Below are 15,803 nucleotides of genomic sequence, written 5' to 3'. Positions count from 1 at the left end.
GTGGATCTACAAATACACAAAACATTTAGTAAAAGAGGCAGAATATTGGTAAAATTTCACATACTTCTCTTAAGACATTTCAGGTTATTCACATTTTTTTGTATAAGGTTAGTCTGTAAATGTAAATATTTGTGTAATTTTATGTTTTTTACACTAAAACAAAGAGAGAAATTTGTGGTATTCTTTATTTATAGGTTATTATGATAGTATTTTACTGGTCTGACCCACTTTAGATTGAACTGACCAAAAATTATTTTAACATCATTAACCGTTAATAACTTCATTGTAAATTTTGCATTTCACAAATTCATCCCATGGGCCACATTGGACCCTTTGGCGGGCCAGTTTTGGCCCCCGGGCCGCATGTTTGGCACCTGTGATCTATAGTCTATATAAGACCATTTACAGACATGTTTTCACATCTAATGCACTGACACAGGTAGCTTTTACTGTCCACATTTGGGTCCTATTTTTAGCCCCATTATTGTATTAAAAATTCTTTAACTATGGGATGGCTCAGAGCAAGAGGATAATTTTTGTGCATTTATCTGAGGTCATCATTAGGCCCATCCTGGGGGGACATATGTCTACATTTACCTTTTATTATTGGGTCTAAAAAGCTGTCCAAAATAAACTCACTTTCATAGACGCACCCAATTATAAAGTAGATCTTAAAAACATAAAAGCACCATTAACAGTCATTAAAAGTTAAATGCAGTCATGTGTGTCTATGCATGAGCTTTATTTGTGCTGGAATATAATCTTTGGAGCTTGGATGGAACTGTTTATTTCTGTTTTTATTCCACTGATTCATACATTTGTGTCTTTTCACCTCTGACGGTTCATATGGACATAAGCTTCAACATCAGTTCTTCACTAAACCCAAACCTCCCACACCGTGAACCGTGCAATCGCAGGTTGTTATGACGCCCTCCCTTCCAGCTACACTGATAACTCATGATTAAGTCACCTCTAAAAGAACCTGCCTGAAGCCGACAGCGAGACACGCTCCTGTCAACACGCCAACGCCGACATTAAAACATGCCCAAACAGCCGGTCGCAGTGTTCCGCCGTCAACCTGTTTGTACGATCTGGAGTTAATAAAATACACGGTAACTTAAGAGCCCCTAAAGAATCCTCTGGATGAAACTTAGGACGAATAGAAAGAAAAAAACCCAAGTAAAAGGGAAGTTCCTGTAAAGTAGTCAATGAGTCAACGGCAGCCTAATCATAGTCTTTAAAGGTGTGATCGCTCTGCAGACAAGACGTAACAGGAGTTGATCTAATTCTGCAGAAACCGTCGACAGGACGTCCTGTTAATCATCATCCATCTGCAGAAGGAAACACTCTGACTCATGTTGAAATCAGCATTTTATCGAACAACAGTCAATGAACATCAGCAACAGTTAAGTATTATTAATAGATTAACTCCGGGTAAAAACAATAGAGGAATCAGACGAAGATGATGAAGAAATCTCATAAAACTTTTAATAATAATAACTGTATTCTGCCTTGTGGACATGTTTCATGAAGACAGGCATATTATTCTTTTCAGCACATTCCAAAAGATATTGCACCTTTACTTAATTACTGAGGGAAACGCCTGCTGTTAATTCTGCTCAACATTTAACAATCAGACTTCAAACTACAGAGCTGACGATCTGGTCAAAAATTCATATTTTCTAATGTAGAATCACAATCCAGGATCTCATCTGGAGTTATAACCATCAACCGTATATGATTATTGCATGCAGGAGCTATCATGTCACCCGCTGGTTTCCAAACTGCCTGTAGTTTGCGATTTAATTGGCTTGATGTTAGCTTTTTGAAGCCAAAGTGACCATATTTGGACAAAAGGGGCAGGACTATGGGAGTCTCAGAGGTCAGAGGTGAGCTAATGCTAAGTGCTAGCTATTAACTCTGTAAAAAATAAACTTCATCAAGCACTAACAGAGTCATTTTACATTGTGTTAGTGGAGCCTGATCAGTTTAAATGCACTGCAGATGTTTGTCAGGAATTATGTATTTTATGAAATAAATCAAAATTCTAAGTCTGACACAACAGATGTCAATGCTTCTATTTGAACATTTCTTAGGCTCAGTTTACACAACACCGCTCTAGGGTGAAAATGACAAAACACTGTATCAGATGTACCTTTCGTTTAGAGGGCAACAATGTTTTTTGGGAGTTGAAAAAAGTAAAAAAAGTGAAACCACCTTCCAGAGTGGAAATCTTACAAATGCTCCACTTTCGCATCACCGTCTAAAGCACAGGTGTCAAACATGCGGGCCGCTGGGGGCCAAATCCGGCCAGCCGAAGGGTCCAATGCGGCCCATAGGATGATTTTATGAAGCGTAAAAATTACACTGAAGAAACTATCAGTCAGTGGTGTCAAAATCCTTTTTATTCAGGTTCCACATACAGACCAATTAGATCTCAATTGGGTCAGACCAGTAAAATATAGTGTTTTAGTGTAAAAAAAAAAAAAAAATGCAAAATGACATCAAAATGTTTATATTAGCAAAAAATGTGAATAACCTGAACAAATATTAACAACCTGAAATGTCTTCAAAGAAATAAGTGTAATTTTAATAATATTCTGCCTGTTACCAAATGTTTTGTGTGTTTGTAATTGTAACTTAAGTTGTAATGCACATGTGTAAATGATAAACTGATAAACTGAGGCAGAATTTGTTAAAATTGCCCTTGTTTTTCTTAAGACTTTTCAAGTTGTTCATGTTAGTCAGATTTTTAAGGAAACATTGTGGATGTAAACATTATCCTAATGCAATTTTACTTTTTTCACTGTTATTATTTTTACTGGTCCGGCCCACTTCAGATCATACTGGGGTGATGTGGCCCCTGAAGTAAAATGAGTTTGACACCCCTGGTCTAAAGGGTTGAAAACGCAAAACAGGTAAAACAACTGAACTGGTGGGACAAAGATAAGGAAAAACAGAAGAACGAAGAAAATCAGGACCAGGACCAGGTGAACAGGTAAAGAGGTGAACAGGTGTAGGTAATGAGAGCAGGACAGGTTTCAAAATAAAACAGGAAACAACGGAGAAAAAGGACAAATAGAGCTGGAGTAGAAGAGGTTTTAAGGCCCATTCACGTTTACAGACACAAACATATATGGTTCAGTCTGTCCTCTGCCTTCATTACGTCTGTATTCATATCCGTTCCTGATATTTTACTGAGTTGAATGGGTCATGTCAGCAGTAGTGATGACAGAATGTTACAGTTTTGTTTTTTGTTTTACTTATATTTAATTGTTTCATTTTTGAAATTTTGCAACGCAAACATTTAGAACACAGTGTCAGCTGTCGTCCTGTATATTGTCCACTTTTTCCATCAATCTTCGCATGTTAATTGCTGTAGTCTTATGATCAAGTAAGTCTCTCCATGTTGTGAAAGAATGCTATAGCTCTGACCTCAAATAAAGCAGTATTTTCGATATCCGAAATCATTACTGCAGTTTAAAAGCATCCTAACTCTGCCTCGAACTCATCATTGCAGAAAAGAAAAAGCTCTGAAACTATCTGTGAAACCTAATTACCAGGCAAAAGATCTTTACAAAACAGTCGACCATCGGCTAAAGTTAGCATCAAGACCCAGCAGTTATAAAAAGTCGACATATTCTACATAAAGCTCGCATTTTTGGAACAAGAACACAGGCCTTCTGGTTTATTCTAAAGCATCTATCACGTCCACCACAGTCACGTTGTTTCACACAACGGCTATGAAAATATCATATGGTGATATTTGCTATTTTGTGTTTTGAGTCTAGTTACTTGTTTGGCTCTTAAGGAAAACGCACAGATTATATATTTAGAATCAAACAAGTTAAAACTCAGCTTTAAAACCCTTTAAACCTTGAGCCTAAAAATGTCTGCCTGGACTTTTTTATTTTTGCTTATTTTGCTCATAAAATGTCAGAAAATGTCCTGTGAGTGCATACTTTAGCAAATTTTTTCTGAAAACTTGGATCTTTCAATGTGTGAGAGTTATTTAAAATTTGCTGCATGTTATAAAATGTTGGGAAAACAAAAAACAGAATTAGATTTTACAGTTTTAGTCATTTGAGTTTCTCCACCACCGTCTGTCTGCGTATTCACCGGTGATGAATGAACTGCTTCAGAGTGAAACCACAGTAATGTCCCGTCAGAGAGCGAACTTTAATTGATTGCCATTCCAACATTTATTTCAATATAAAGAAGCTCCTTGTTTTGGATAGTCCCTTATGGTCCAACTAAAGCAAAAATGAATTTAAAAGTAAAAATGTGGGTCATTTAGTAACACTAATCTGTCAAATTGTCTCTAAAATGTCCCTTCAGAGAGACTTCAAATACCATGTATTCATCAACTTCAGGAAGAGGAAACAATCATAATGACAACATTTTGGCCATGAAACACAATGTCTCCACATTCAGAAACTGCACAAACCAGGACAGAGTTCCAGTAATCCAAAGTCTGCATGTGTGAAGGGTGACTGATGATTTACTTGGTTTTAAAGGGTGAAGCGTAGAATATAAAAAAATGTAGCATGTTTTACATGGTTCATCTCTGCTCAAATGTATTTATTTCTTTTCCATTTCTGCAGACCAATCCACCTGTATACAAAGTGTTGTGTTTCTGTTATTGGTATCAAATTATGGAATCAACTGAATGATGAATTGAAATTGTGTAGTTTGTTGTTGAGTTTCAAAAAAGTTTTAATTTGTCAAATTCTCAAGGGCCATAAAGGTTAAAAAAAAAAAAAAAAAGATCTTTAAGTGACTTAACCTCCTCAGACTCAGCTATGGGTTTTCTGTCCACATTTGTGGACAAGAGTTTCACAACTTTAATACAAAAAAAAAGAAAACTGTCCGCCACAAAGGACAGTCCATAAAAATTTTAAAAACTACATCTGAAAAAACTGTTGTATCATGATGTTTCCAATATAGGCCCTTATTTAATAAAAAACAAAAAAAGCTTGTACTTTGCTTACATTTCCTGGGTCTCAGGAGGTTAAGAAATTGAATGTAGATTAATTTGTGTTAATGTTTTATTTGCTGCAATTTCAGTTCATTCAAAGGGGGTAGGAGGAGCAGAAATGCGCCTCTGCTTCAGCTTCTTCCTTTTTCAGTTACAAATTGTATCAATTGTATGTTCTTATATATATGTATTTTTGTATGCACGCTGCCAAAATCTAAATCTTACCAAGTGTATTTTTCTCATTTCTAGTCCAAATATCTCATCACACTTAAATAAGACATAATCACCTAAAGAGTAACTTTTCAGTGAAATATAAGAACTGATTTTTAGACAATAGATCTGGAAAATCTTATTTCAAGAAATCTTACCAAGATAATTTTCACTTGTTCCATTGGCAGATTTTTTGTCTAATTCAAGATTTGTTTGCTTAATTCAAGCAAAAAAAATCTGCCAATATATTGATATAATAAATAATAATAAACAATAAGATATTTTGACAAGAAATTAGAAAAATACACTTGGTAAGATTTGGATTTTTGCAGTGTAACCGAAATAAAAATATTCATTCATTCATTCAAATGTTGTTGCAACTGAATAAAATAATTACACAGGTTTTTATTCCACTCACATTTGCAACTCAGTGAACTCTGTAAGCCCATATTTAACATAATTACATGTGAGGTCCATCATTTTCTTGCACTGTCAGTGTGATGTTCTGGAAAAAACCAGGAGAGCTACAAATAAACATGATGATCCAAAAAAAACACATTAGGAACATTAGGATCTGTTTTTTTGGATGGGGAGTGTGTCGACCAACGCCCAACACAGTGAAGTCCTTTAAATGTGAACCGGCCCCGCCCTGTTTAGGCCGAAGACACACCCACATCCATGAACACTCTGTACCCACGGTGTGGGTTCTATTCAAAAAGGATTAAAAAATAGTCTCCAATGTCCCTGTATGTCAGCATCATGTTCTATCAGAATCAATAACCAGTTGAATGTGTGAGGTTGTCAGGTTCTGTTCCATGTTCCAGTTCTGTGGTCTGGATGCAGATCAATCTAACTATAGAACTGGGCGGGGCTTTCACTGGAGGAGAACTCAACTCATTCAGTCAAAGTCCATATATGACTTCTATCAGTGATCAATAGGAACTATATTGATATCTGTAACCATTTACATGTTATAAACCATCAAAATATGGACCACTAGAAGGAAAGGCACATTTTTAATATTCAAAAAATTTGTAAAAAAAAAATTAAAAAATCAAAATTCCTCAAAACTGTGAACAAAGAAGCTACATAAAAAATTTGAAATGAATCCAACCTGTAGTTTTGGGGAAGATGATTGTTGAAATTTAGACACTGGTGACCTTGAGTTTGACCCTCCAAAGTCACTCAAGGTCAAAGGTCACGGACCCAAATAAAAGTCCATATATGACTTCCTATCAGTGCTCAGTAGTAATTATATTGATATCTTTAACCGTTTACATGTTATACACCATCAAAATATGGACCATTAGAAGTAAGGGCACATTTTTAATATTTCAGAATTTTGTCATAAATTCGTCCGATGAGCTAAAAAATGGTGTTGATTCATGAACTCACGGCCATGAAGTGTAACTGAGTTTACACCAAAAGCATCAGCCATAAATGCATGTATATACGAGCCTTACCTGTGGGTGATGCAGCGTCTGGTCCTCATGGTAACGCCGCTGCCACAGGTACGACTGCATTCACCAAACGGACCCCATGCGTCCCACTGGTCGCCACCGGGTGCCTGCACACGAAACAACACTTCACATTATGCTTTACGGTTCAGAAAAACATCTAAGCAGCTGCATTCGAACCTGAAATGTCCTACACAGTGGATATTCTCTGTACAAACCCTTACAACAAAGCAAACCGGCTCCTAGAGATAAAAATAGGATGTTTTAGCAACTATTGTGAGTAATAAAAGTTGTTGCACATAGTCACTGAGAGTTAATATGAGGCTTGTCAACTGGAAATAATGACTTAGAGGGAAAATAATCATGACAAAAGATAAAAATCAGTTCTTCCTTTATTTGTTGTGTGCTTTTCAGTGATTCAGATGCATTTATTTACAGATGAACGACCATTGTTTCCTCATACTCATTCATTCATATTTTGTATATTCTACATTTGCTGCCTGTTGCACTTATAATTAGACTCTAATTACATGTTATTGTCTTGTACGTCACATGTGTAATGACTATAAAGTTTAATCTAATCTGATCTAATTAAACCAGGTTGTGTTTTGCCAAAAAAATCCTTATAACTGTTCATCACTAAACCATAATTATACTATACTTATAATGGTCAACATTTGTCTATGCTGTCTATTTCTATGTTGACAAAAGCACACACATAGACATGATGACATCAGCTGGATCCATGCCAAAATAAGCTAAAATATGTGCATGGGGCGGGGTTTGTTGTGCCTGGAACCACTTGTTATATCTTGCATTTATAATTTACTATAGAGACGACGTCTACCAGCAAAGAATTCCTTGTATGTGTTTACGTATTTGGCCAATAAAGATGATTCTGACTCTGATAAAATGCTTTAAATAACTATAATAGCTGCTTATTTCCAGTATCAGAGTCAGTGTGACTACAGTAACGTTAAAAACATGAACTATGATGCATGTGTAATGAAAAATATCCACATTTCTAGTAACTTCACATCCATGGTGGACCTCTCTCTGGTATCCAAGTGCATAAACATTGGCTTTACTTTATAATACGTGCATTAATCCTATGAAACAGTAAACTGATGCTGGGTCAAAACACAGTAATGTCCCATCAGAGGGGCAACTTTAATTGATTGCCATTCCAACTTTTATTTCAATATAAAGTAGTTCCTTATTTTGGATCCTCCCTTATGGTCCAACTAAAGCAAAAATGAATTTAAAAGTAAAAACGTGGGTCATTAAGCAACACTAATCTGTCAGATTGTCTCTAAAAATGTCCCATCAGAGAGATTTCGAATACCGTGTTCTGACCCTGCTCTGGTAATCAGAGTCTCTGCTGTTCCAGACTCTTTATGCAGCTCTTCTTTTCCTTTGGGTGTGTGTTACAGTGGATATTTACCATGAAGACTGGAGCCCAGAGCAGCTGAAGGATTAGCAGAGGCAGCAGCATCTTCACTGTTTCCTGGAAAAAACAGAATCAGACACACTGGGTTAGTCACTGTGACTAATAGACTATGAGACATTGGGCAACTTTTACAGAAACAAGCCAGGGCAACGAGTGTGGAGGCAACAAGGGACGGAAGACACAACCCGACGTCCACAAAAGGACCCGCCGAGGTGAGACGCCATCAGTCAGTGCACGACAGCGAACGCACACCAGTGAACGCACCACAATCACAACAATTAAGACGTTTATCACTGCGTTGTTGCCCGCGGCGTTTCCGAAAGCACTGCCAAGTTTATAAATCAGATGATGTTTAATGATTAATGTGTAACGATCAAACTAAATGTGGTTTGTTCAGGGTTTGTAGAGAATGAGGAAAGTTTATCTGAAGAAAGCCTGCAGCGTAATAAAGCATTAGCATCATAGATAGACGTTTATATCAACATAGATTTATTGTGATGCACAGATTTCTTTTGTCTTTAGGATTTATTTAGTTCACATTGAAAATAAATAATGATGTTTCATTTATTGTCATAACTGCTTTTAACATCTGATAACGAAACCGTTCATCGTCATACATTTTATCAGTATCTGTGAACTGTGAACACTTTTATCACTTCCACACTCTGTTCTGCGTTTGTTTGTTTTTTCCTGATTAATGGGGGGTTTCCTGCCCCCCACCCCCAACCCCCTCTACACCCCTTCCCCTGAGGCCGGAGGGGCTGATGGGAGATTCCTAACTACCTCTGACCGTTCTGCTACGACGACCAGCGATGGAAGTTACGCTGCAGCCGTGAACGCACCATGGCAACGACCTGATGACTTCAAACATGCAAAGAAACACTAAGAGTTCAGAAAAACACCAGATAAAAGACCCTTAACTCAGTGGTGAAATAAGGAATAAGGAAGGAGGGGGAAGAAGTCTATTTCTATTATTTCTGTCATTATTTCCCACTAATTTCAGCATCTACAGCTGGAGCAGAATTATCAGTGTATAAATGATCCTGAATTCAAAGTGTTATTGAGTGTTTTCAGCAAAACATTCTTCAAAATATCAAAATTAAAGGTACTCACTGTGTGATTAGTCATTTAGTCAAAACATTAAGCATAGTCCATATCTTCTAACAATTGACTGTTTTTTCGGTTTTTGGGCTTTTTTTTTTTTAGGGTGGGTTGAGTTTTACTTGCTAACTTATGTTTACAACACTGTTACTGCAAAAGTTGTAAAAATGTAAAATTGAATGTCATATTAGTGGTTCACTCACTTCTTGGTTGGTTAGTTTTATTATTAATGTCATTGTTATTATAATTAGATAACTTCAATTACTTCAAAACTTCATTAAAATGCTTATCAGAATTATGCTCCTAATGCTAATTGCTAATGTTTACTTGCTAATGCTAATCGCTAATGTTACTTGCTAATGCTAATCGCTAACGCTACTTGCTAATGCTAAGTACTGTGTGTTTTATGGGCAAAATGCAGACACTAAATTTCCTGCAGGCCTATACAGCAAGATGACCTAACGTTTTAATTCTTCTTTTTAGTATTTTATATATTTTCTCACTCATAAATACAGGTTTTGTTGGTTTGTTGTTAAACTCTTTCCTGCATTGAATCTTCATGCATAAAATTGGACTTTTTCTGGATCAGTTGAATGTTTTTATTCATGTAAAGAAGGTCTTTACATTACAGAAGCTGGACACACACATACAGTATATATATTTTTAAATACCTTTAATAATAAATCCATTATTTACCTGCTGTCTCAGTTGAATTATCTTCTTAATCCTGAACATAGTTTAACCTCTGACTCATACAGTAGTTCCCACTGAGATTAATGTTTTTATTGTAAAATCTCTTATTTACCTGCCGTCTCAGTTAAATTATCCTTAATCCTGAACATAATTTAACCCCTGAGTCATACTGCGATTCCCACTGAGATTATCGTTTATTGTGCCTGTCCATAAACCCTTCACCCTCAGGCTGTTACACACTTTTACGGTGCAGATACGCTAACAGCTATTGTTAGTCAGAACAGACAAGCAGCGTCTTGTGTTCAGTGGATGTTGTCGAGTGTCTGCGCCAGGAAACTCAACAACTTTAAAATACACATGAAATCTGATTCGCAAAATGATCATCGGACTCTAACACCGGTAGAATATCAGATTATATGATACAGTTTTTCCTGAAAGTGTCACTCAGGATGGATTTTTGAGGTCGTATCAGTGTCTTACCAGCTGTGACTGTTGTTAGATATTCATGTTTTTGCAGGATTATTCACTGATTTAATCTTATTCAGTGTTTTTACTCATCTTCTGTACTTAAGGGTACATTTGAAGTTCTTGCAGGATACTTTATATCAGTATTTTTCTGTATTTTCTGCAGCTTTATCCTTCTATTCCACTACATCTCAGAAGTAAACACAGTAGTTTTTCCTCCAATACATTTTTTCTGAGCATTTTAGTTCATTTTACAGTTTTTTTATCCAGTTAAAACCACACATCTGCAAAAGTTTGACTGTTTTTTTGATGAAACATGAGGTGTTTCAGTCTTTCTAAAACTCTCCTCGACTCACTGGAAGCTTCTCTGAGCTCATAAGAACTTGATTTTCCAAAAATAAATGTTTTTCACAGGACAAACACAACAAAAGTATGATGATACTGAAGAATATGAAGCAATGCTGTAGATTAAACTACCTAAAGTACTTTACATGGGCTTAACCTTAATCATGTACAGCAGGAAAATAACAAAAAAAAGCATCTGAGATTACAAGTAAAATGGTCCCTGTCAGTGTTTTATGTGTATATTTAAGTATATTTTGCTGATTATACTTATTTTGATAGAAGACTTTAACTTGTAATGGAGTATTTTCACAATGTGTATAAGTACTATTACTGAAAGTACTTTTTCAAAGATCAGATTTGACAGATTTAGCACATTAAATCCATTATAAACAAAGGTTGCACTGATGTTTGTGTTGATCTCTCCTTTTCAAAGAAATCTCACTTGTAGTGCAGTTCTTTCTAAGCATGAATTAGTACTTTTACTGTTGTAAAGGATCTGAATACTTCTTCAAATGATACAATTTTGGAGGATTCAATACAGGAAATCAGCTTTGCTGATAATACCTACATACTTCAAGTATAGTTTTGAGTTAATTTCACATCTAATGGAGTAGTTTGAGTGTATTTTAGTACATTTACTTCAGTAAAGGATCTGAATACTTCCTCAAAGGTAAGATTTTGATGACCTTACATTTTGCTGATAGTACCTGAGTATTTTAAGTTAAGATTTCAAGAAATTCGACTTTATGCTCAAAAAATTACGGGTTTTATCTCGATATTTTACGACTTTATTATCGTAGTGACAAGTGTTTTTATTATTACCTCCGCCAGGAGGTATTGCGATCGCTTTGCTTTGTGTGCGTGTGTGTTTGTTTGTTTGTTTGTTTGTTTGTTAGCAAGATAACTCAAAAAGTTATGGATGGATTTTCATGAAATTTTCAGAAAATGTTGATACTGGCACAAGGAAGAAATGATTACATTTTGGTGGTGATCAGCTTGTGCCCCCCCGCACCCCTAGGCCCAATCACCACCAAAATTTAATCATTTTTTCCTTGTGTCAGTATCAACATTTCCTGAAAATTTCATGAAAATCTGTCCCTAACTTTTTGAGTTATCTTGCTAACAAACAAACAAACAAACAAACAAACACGCACAGGAGGCAGATCTGTCTTGGTGGAGGTCTGCGCTCTCTGAGTGCTTTTCTTGTTTTCTTATGTGGCCCTAATTCACCATCGATCATAGAGAACATCCTCTGTGTTTATTAGTTACTGTAGTAAACCATCTGAATGCTCCTTTAAAGGTGAGAATTGACAGATTTAATTAAATAAATCTAAAATATACTTTTGTTGAGTTACTGTGTTGAAATCTCTTTTTTTTATCTTCTCTACTTTGCTGCACAGTGACTTTTCGTGATTTTTATACTTGAACCCATAAAGACCCGAAGACCCACTGCAGACCAAAAGCATCTTCTCATCCATAATGTTTAATACCTGCTGATCCATTAATCCTATCAATACATGTAAATAATTGGTGTAAAATACAGTTCTTCATCTTTTCATGGTCATCAGATATGACCCATATGGACGTTCAGAGGCTCCGTAGTTACCATGGAAACACCGTCATCTTCTACAACATTGATTCACCAGTAAAACCCATGGAGTTGGATCAATGACAGCGGATGGACACACTGGGTTTATGTTCAGTTAATGAGAGATTTTACTGAAAAAGTCACTTTTTCTTCATTTTTCTGTTTTTGATATAATAACCTTCAACTTTACTCTGAGCTTTAATGAACATTTACATGATCAGTGAATCAAATATAGGGGGAAATACCTGATTTACACAGACAAATGCAAAAACACAAAGGATAATATTCTAATAAATGCTGATAAATCACTTAAGAAAGATTAAATAAAGAGAAAAATTAATTTGGGAACTGACACAAAAGTAACATCGGGTCTTTTATGGGTTAAGTTTCCTACACACTTTACTTCCAGTTCAATATTTATGGTGTTGCATTAGTATTTTTTACTAAAGTGAAGGTCTTCCACACTTTGGGTCACCTCAGTTTCATGTTAAAACGATAATAACATGAATCTTGTCTCTTCGTCTGTCCTTCGGCTGGTTTCACTGCTCTACAGTTTCTTAGAAAGTATCTGCTTCAGACATTAAATGTGTTAAATCTTACATACACTGCAAAAAAAAGGGGTGTCTAAAAACAAGATAAAAACATTAAATCTGAAGGAAAAGCTACTGAAAACAAGTGAAATATCTGTCCATGCAGCAAGAGAATTTCACTGGACAAGATTTATTGAATTAAGATTGTTAAATCTAGAAATAAGCTGATGTATGAACATTTAAAATAAGACATTAACTCTTAACCCATAAAGACCCAAATATCCACCTGCGACCAAAACCGTCTACTGATCTAAACTGTTTAATAGCTGTTGAACTGCTAATTCAGTCAACACATGTCAATAATTGTTGTAAAATACAGTTATTCATCTTTTTATGGTCATCAGATATGACCCATTTGGATGTTAAGAGGCTACGTAGTTACCATCGTAACACCGTCATCTTCTACAACATTGATTCACCAGTAAAACCCATGGAGTTGGATCAATGACAGTGGATAAAGACACTTGTTTTACATTCAGTTTTTTTATATCTATCTATTTATCTATCTGTAGATAGATTCTATTCTAATCTATAGATAGATAGATAGATAGATAGATAGATAGATAGATAGATAGATAGATAGATAGATAGATAGATACTTTATTAATCCTTAGGGAAATTCAAGTATTCATCAGCGTTGCATACAGCACAAGAAGACCCCCCCCCAAAAAAAAAAAAAAAATCCAGACAGACCAAAACAAAACTGAACAGATGGGTTAGTGACCAGGTTGACTTTAAGGTTAGTATATATACTCTAAAAGACAGTTGCTAAAGAACTTCCTCTAAAAGAGCTTCCTGTACAATACTGTAAATACAGACTTCTGATTGTATTTACATATTTCAGGGCACAGTGATTTAAGTGCAACACTGATTTAAGTGTAACAGCGACTTAACCTCCTGAGACCCAAGAAACGTCAGCAAAGTACCAGCTTTTTTAGTTTTTTATTAAATAAATGCCTATATTGGAAACATCATGATGCAACAGTTCTTTCAGATGCAGTTTTTAAAATTTTTGTGGAATGTCCTTTGTGGTGGACAGTTTTCTTATCTTTTTTTTTTTTTTTTCTATGAAGTTGTGAAACTCTTGTCCTCAAATGTGGACAGAAAACCTAAAGCCGGGTCTGAGGAGGTTAAGTGTAACAGTGATTTAAGTGATCTACAGTGGTTTGAACAGTAGGTGTAGTCCATCTACATAAGGTGCTTGGATATTTTAGTCTCATTGGACCAGTCCTAATGCTAATATATCACCATTTATTGTAATATTACTGTAAGTATTTGGCTTTTTTTTTTCAGGGAAAATCCTGTCTTTTCCTGTATTTAATTCACTGATCATGTAGATGTTCATTAACAGGGTCAGATTTGGCTAAAACAAAACAAAAAACAAAACAAAAAAACAAAAAACTGGTATCTCTGCATCAAACATTCCACTAATTGTCAGAATTTCACATTTTGGCCCTAGACTGTATCTTAAAAAACTTCATCCAACCACTGACTTAGTCTATATTAATGACTCATATTTGGTAAAGTTGAACTACTTTTTATTCTGGAATGGTCTTAACTTGCAGACCAGTGTTTTGTGTCATGATTGAACCCAGATCTGGTGTAACAGTGATTTAAGTGATCTACAGTGGTTTAAACAGTAGGTGTAGTCTATCTACATAAGGTGCTTGGATATTTTAGTGTCACTGGATCAGTCCTAATGCTAATATATCACCAGTTATTGTAATATTATTGTCAGTATTTTGTATTTTTTCAGGGAAAATCCTGTCTTTTCCTGTATTTAATTCACTGATCATGTAGATGTTCATTAACAGGGTCAGATTTTTCAGGTTCATTTTTCCCCTGTAAGTCCCTTTGGAAAAAAGCGTCTGCCAAATGCATAAACATAAACATATTTGGCTAAAACAAAAAACAAAACAAAACACACACAAAAAAACCCTGGTATCTCTGAGCCAAACATTCCATTAATAATCAGAATTTCACATTTTGCCCCTAGACTGTATCTTAAAAACTCCATCCAACCACTGACTTAGTCTGTATTAGTGACTCATATTTGGTAAAGTTGAACTACTTTCATTCTGAATCGTCCAAACTTGCAGACCAGTGTTTTGTGTCCTGGTCGGACCCAGACCTGCACCCCCGGACGCCTGCTCGTGGTTTTTGCGGTGAAATGAGTCCGTACTCACTGCGTTCAGAGGTTCCCGGTGCTTTCCTCGGGGTCGTGGTTCGTGCGGATCCGTGCGGCTCAGTGCGCAGTGGTGAGCGTCAGCCCGCGCGGAAGGTGCGTCTGGAAGCGGACGGAGGATGTCCCGGGTATATGAGGAGCGGGGGGGGGGGGGGTCTGGACGGAGCCCTTTGTCTCTTCCCTCCCTGTCGTTGCGTCCAACAGGAAACCGAGCAGAAGCAGAGAAAGTCCTGCGGGTCAAACCTCCTCCTCCTCCTCCTCCTCCTCCTCCTCCTCCTGGGTCCTTTACTCACACTCTGTCATTTCAGACTGTAAAAATAACAGTTAATCAACGTGTTCGTTTGTTGGAAGACCCCATAAGCATATCCTACATGGGTTTGGGAAAAAAAATAACTTTATTCCCACTTTGCTGTAACCAACGCCTTATTATCATGCTCTGTGTCTGCATGAGGCGTCCGGGTAATACCAGGGTACCCATCCAAAGCCATCTGCCTCTGACATTTAGGCTCTAATGGAAAGGCACAGATGTAATTTAAGATGAAAATTAGTGCCAAACGTTGCTAAAAAGTCCTCCATTTGGTCCACTGTAAGACTGGAGAAGCTGAGCTTACTGTAAAAATCTGAGGTAACTTGTTGCCTTCAAAAATGTCAGTAATGAATAATGAAAACTTGAGTGTATTAAACTTAAATGCTTGATTTGAATAGAATTGCTACACTCTCAAAAATAGAGGTATGAGATCA

General features: G+C 36.2%; 1 protein-coding gene across 2 annotated transcripts in view; it reads right to left on the bottom strand.

Annotated features, from left to right (window-relative positions):
• The window catches only part of paplna (papilin a, proteoglycan-like sulfated glycoprotein), a 57,750-nt gene extending 42,436 nt beyond the window's left edge, over positions 1–15,314 (bottom strand). Inside the window, exons 1-3 of one of the 2 annotated variants that reach the window (XM_030127295.1) lie at positions 15,064–15,314; positions 8,090–8,152; positions 6,652–6,755 (exon numbers count right to left, since the gene is read on the bottom strand). In XM_030127295.1, the coding sequence (XP_029983155.1) occupies positions 6,652–6,755; positions 8,090–8,140 (155 nt within the window). In that variant the 5' untranslated portion in view covers positions 8,141–8,152; positions 15,064–15,314. The remainder of the gene's footprint in view (positions 1–6,651; positions 6,756–8,089; positions 8,153–15,063) is intronic. The other variant, XM_030127294.1, reaches the window with a different exon arrangement.
• Positions 15,315–15,803: the final 489 nt, after the last annotated feature.

This window comes from Sphaeramia orbicularis, chromosome 22 (genome assembly GCF_902148855.1).
Source record: "Sphaeramia orbicularis chromosome 22, fSphaOr1.1, whole genome shotgun sequence".
NCBI classification, from domain to species: domain Eukaryota; kingdom Metazoa; phylum Chordata; class Actinopteri; order Kurtiformes; family Apogonidae; genus Sphaeramia; species Sphaeramia orbicularis.
Note: the sequence above shows the minus strand (reverse complement) of the source record. Positions and strands in the feature narration are given on the sequence as shown.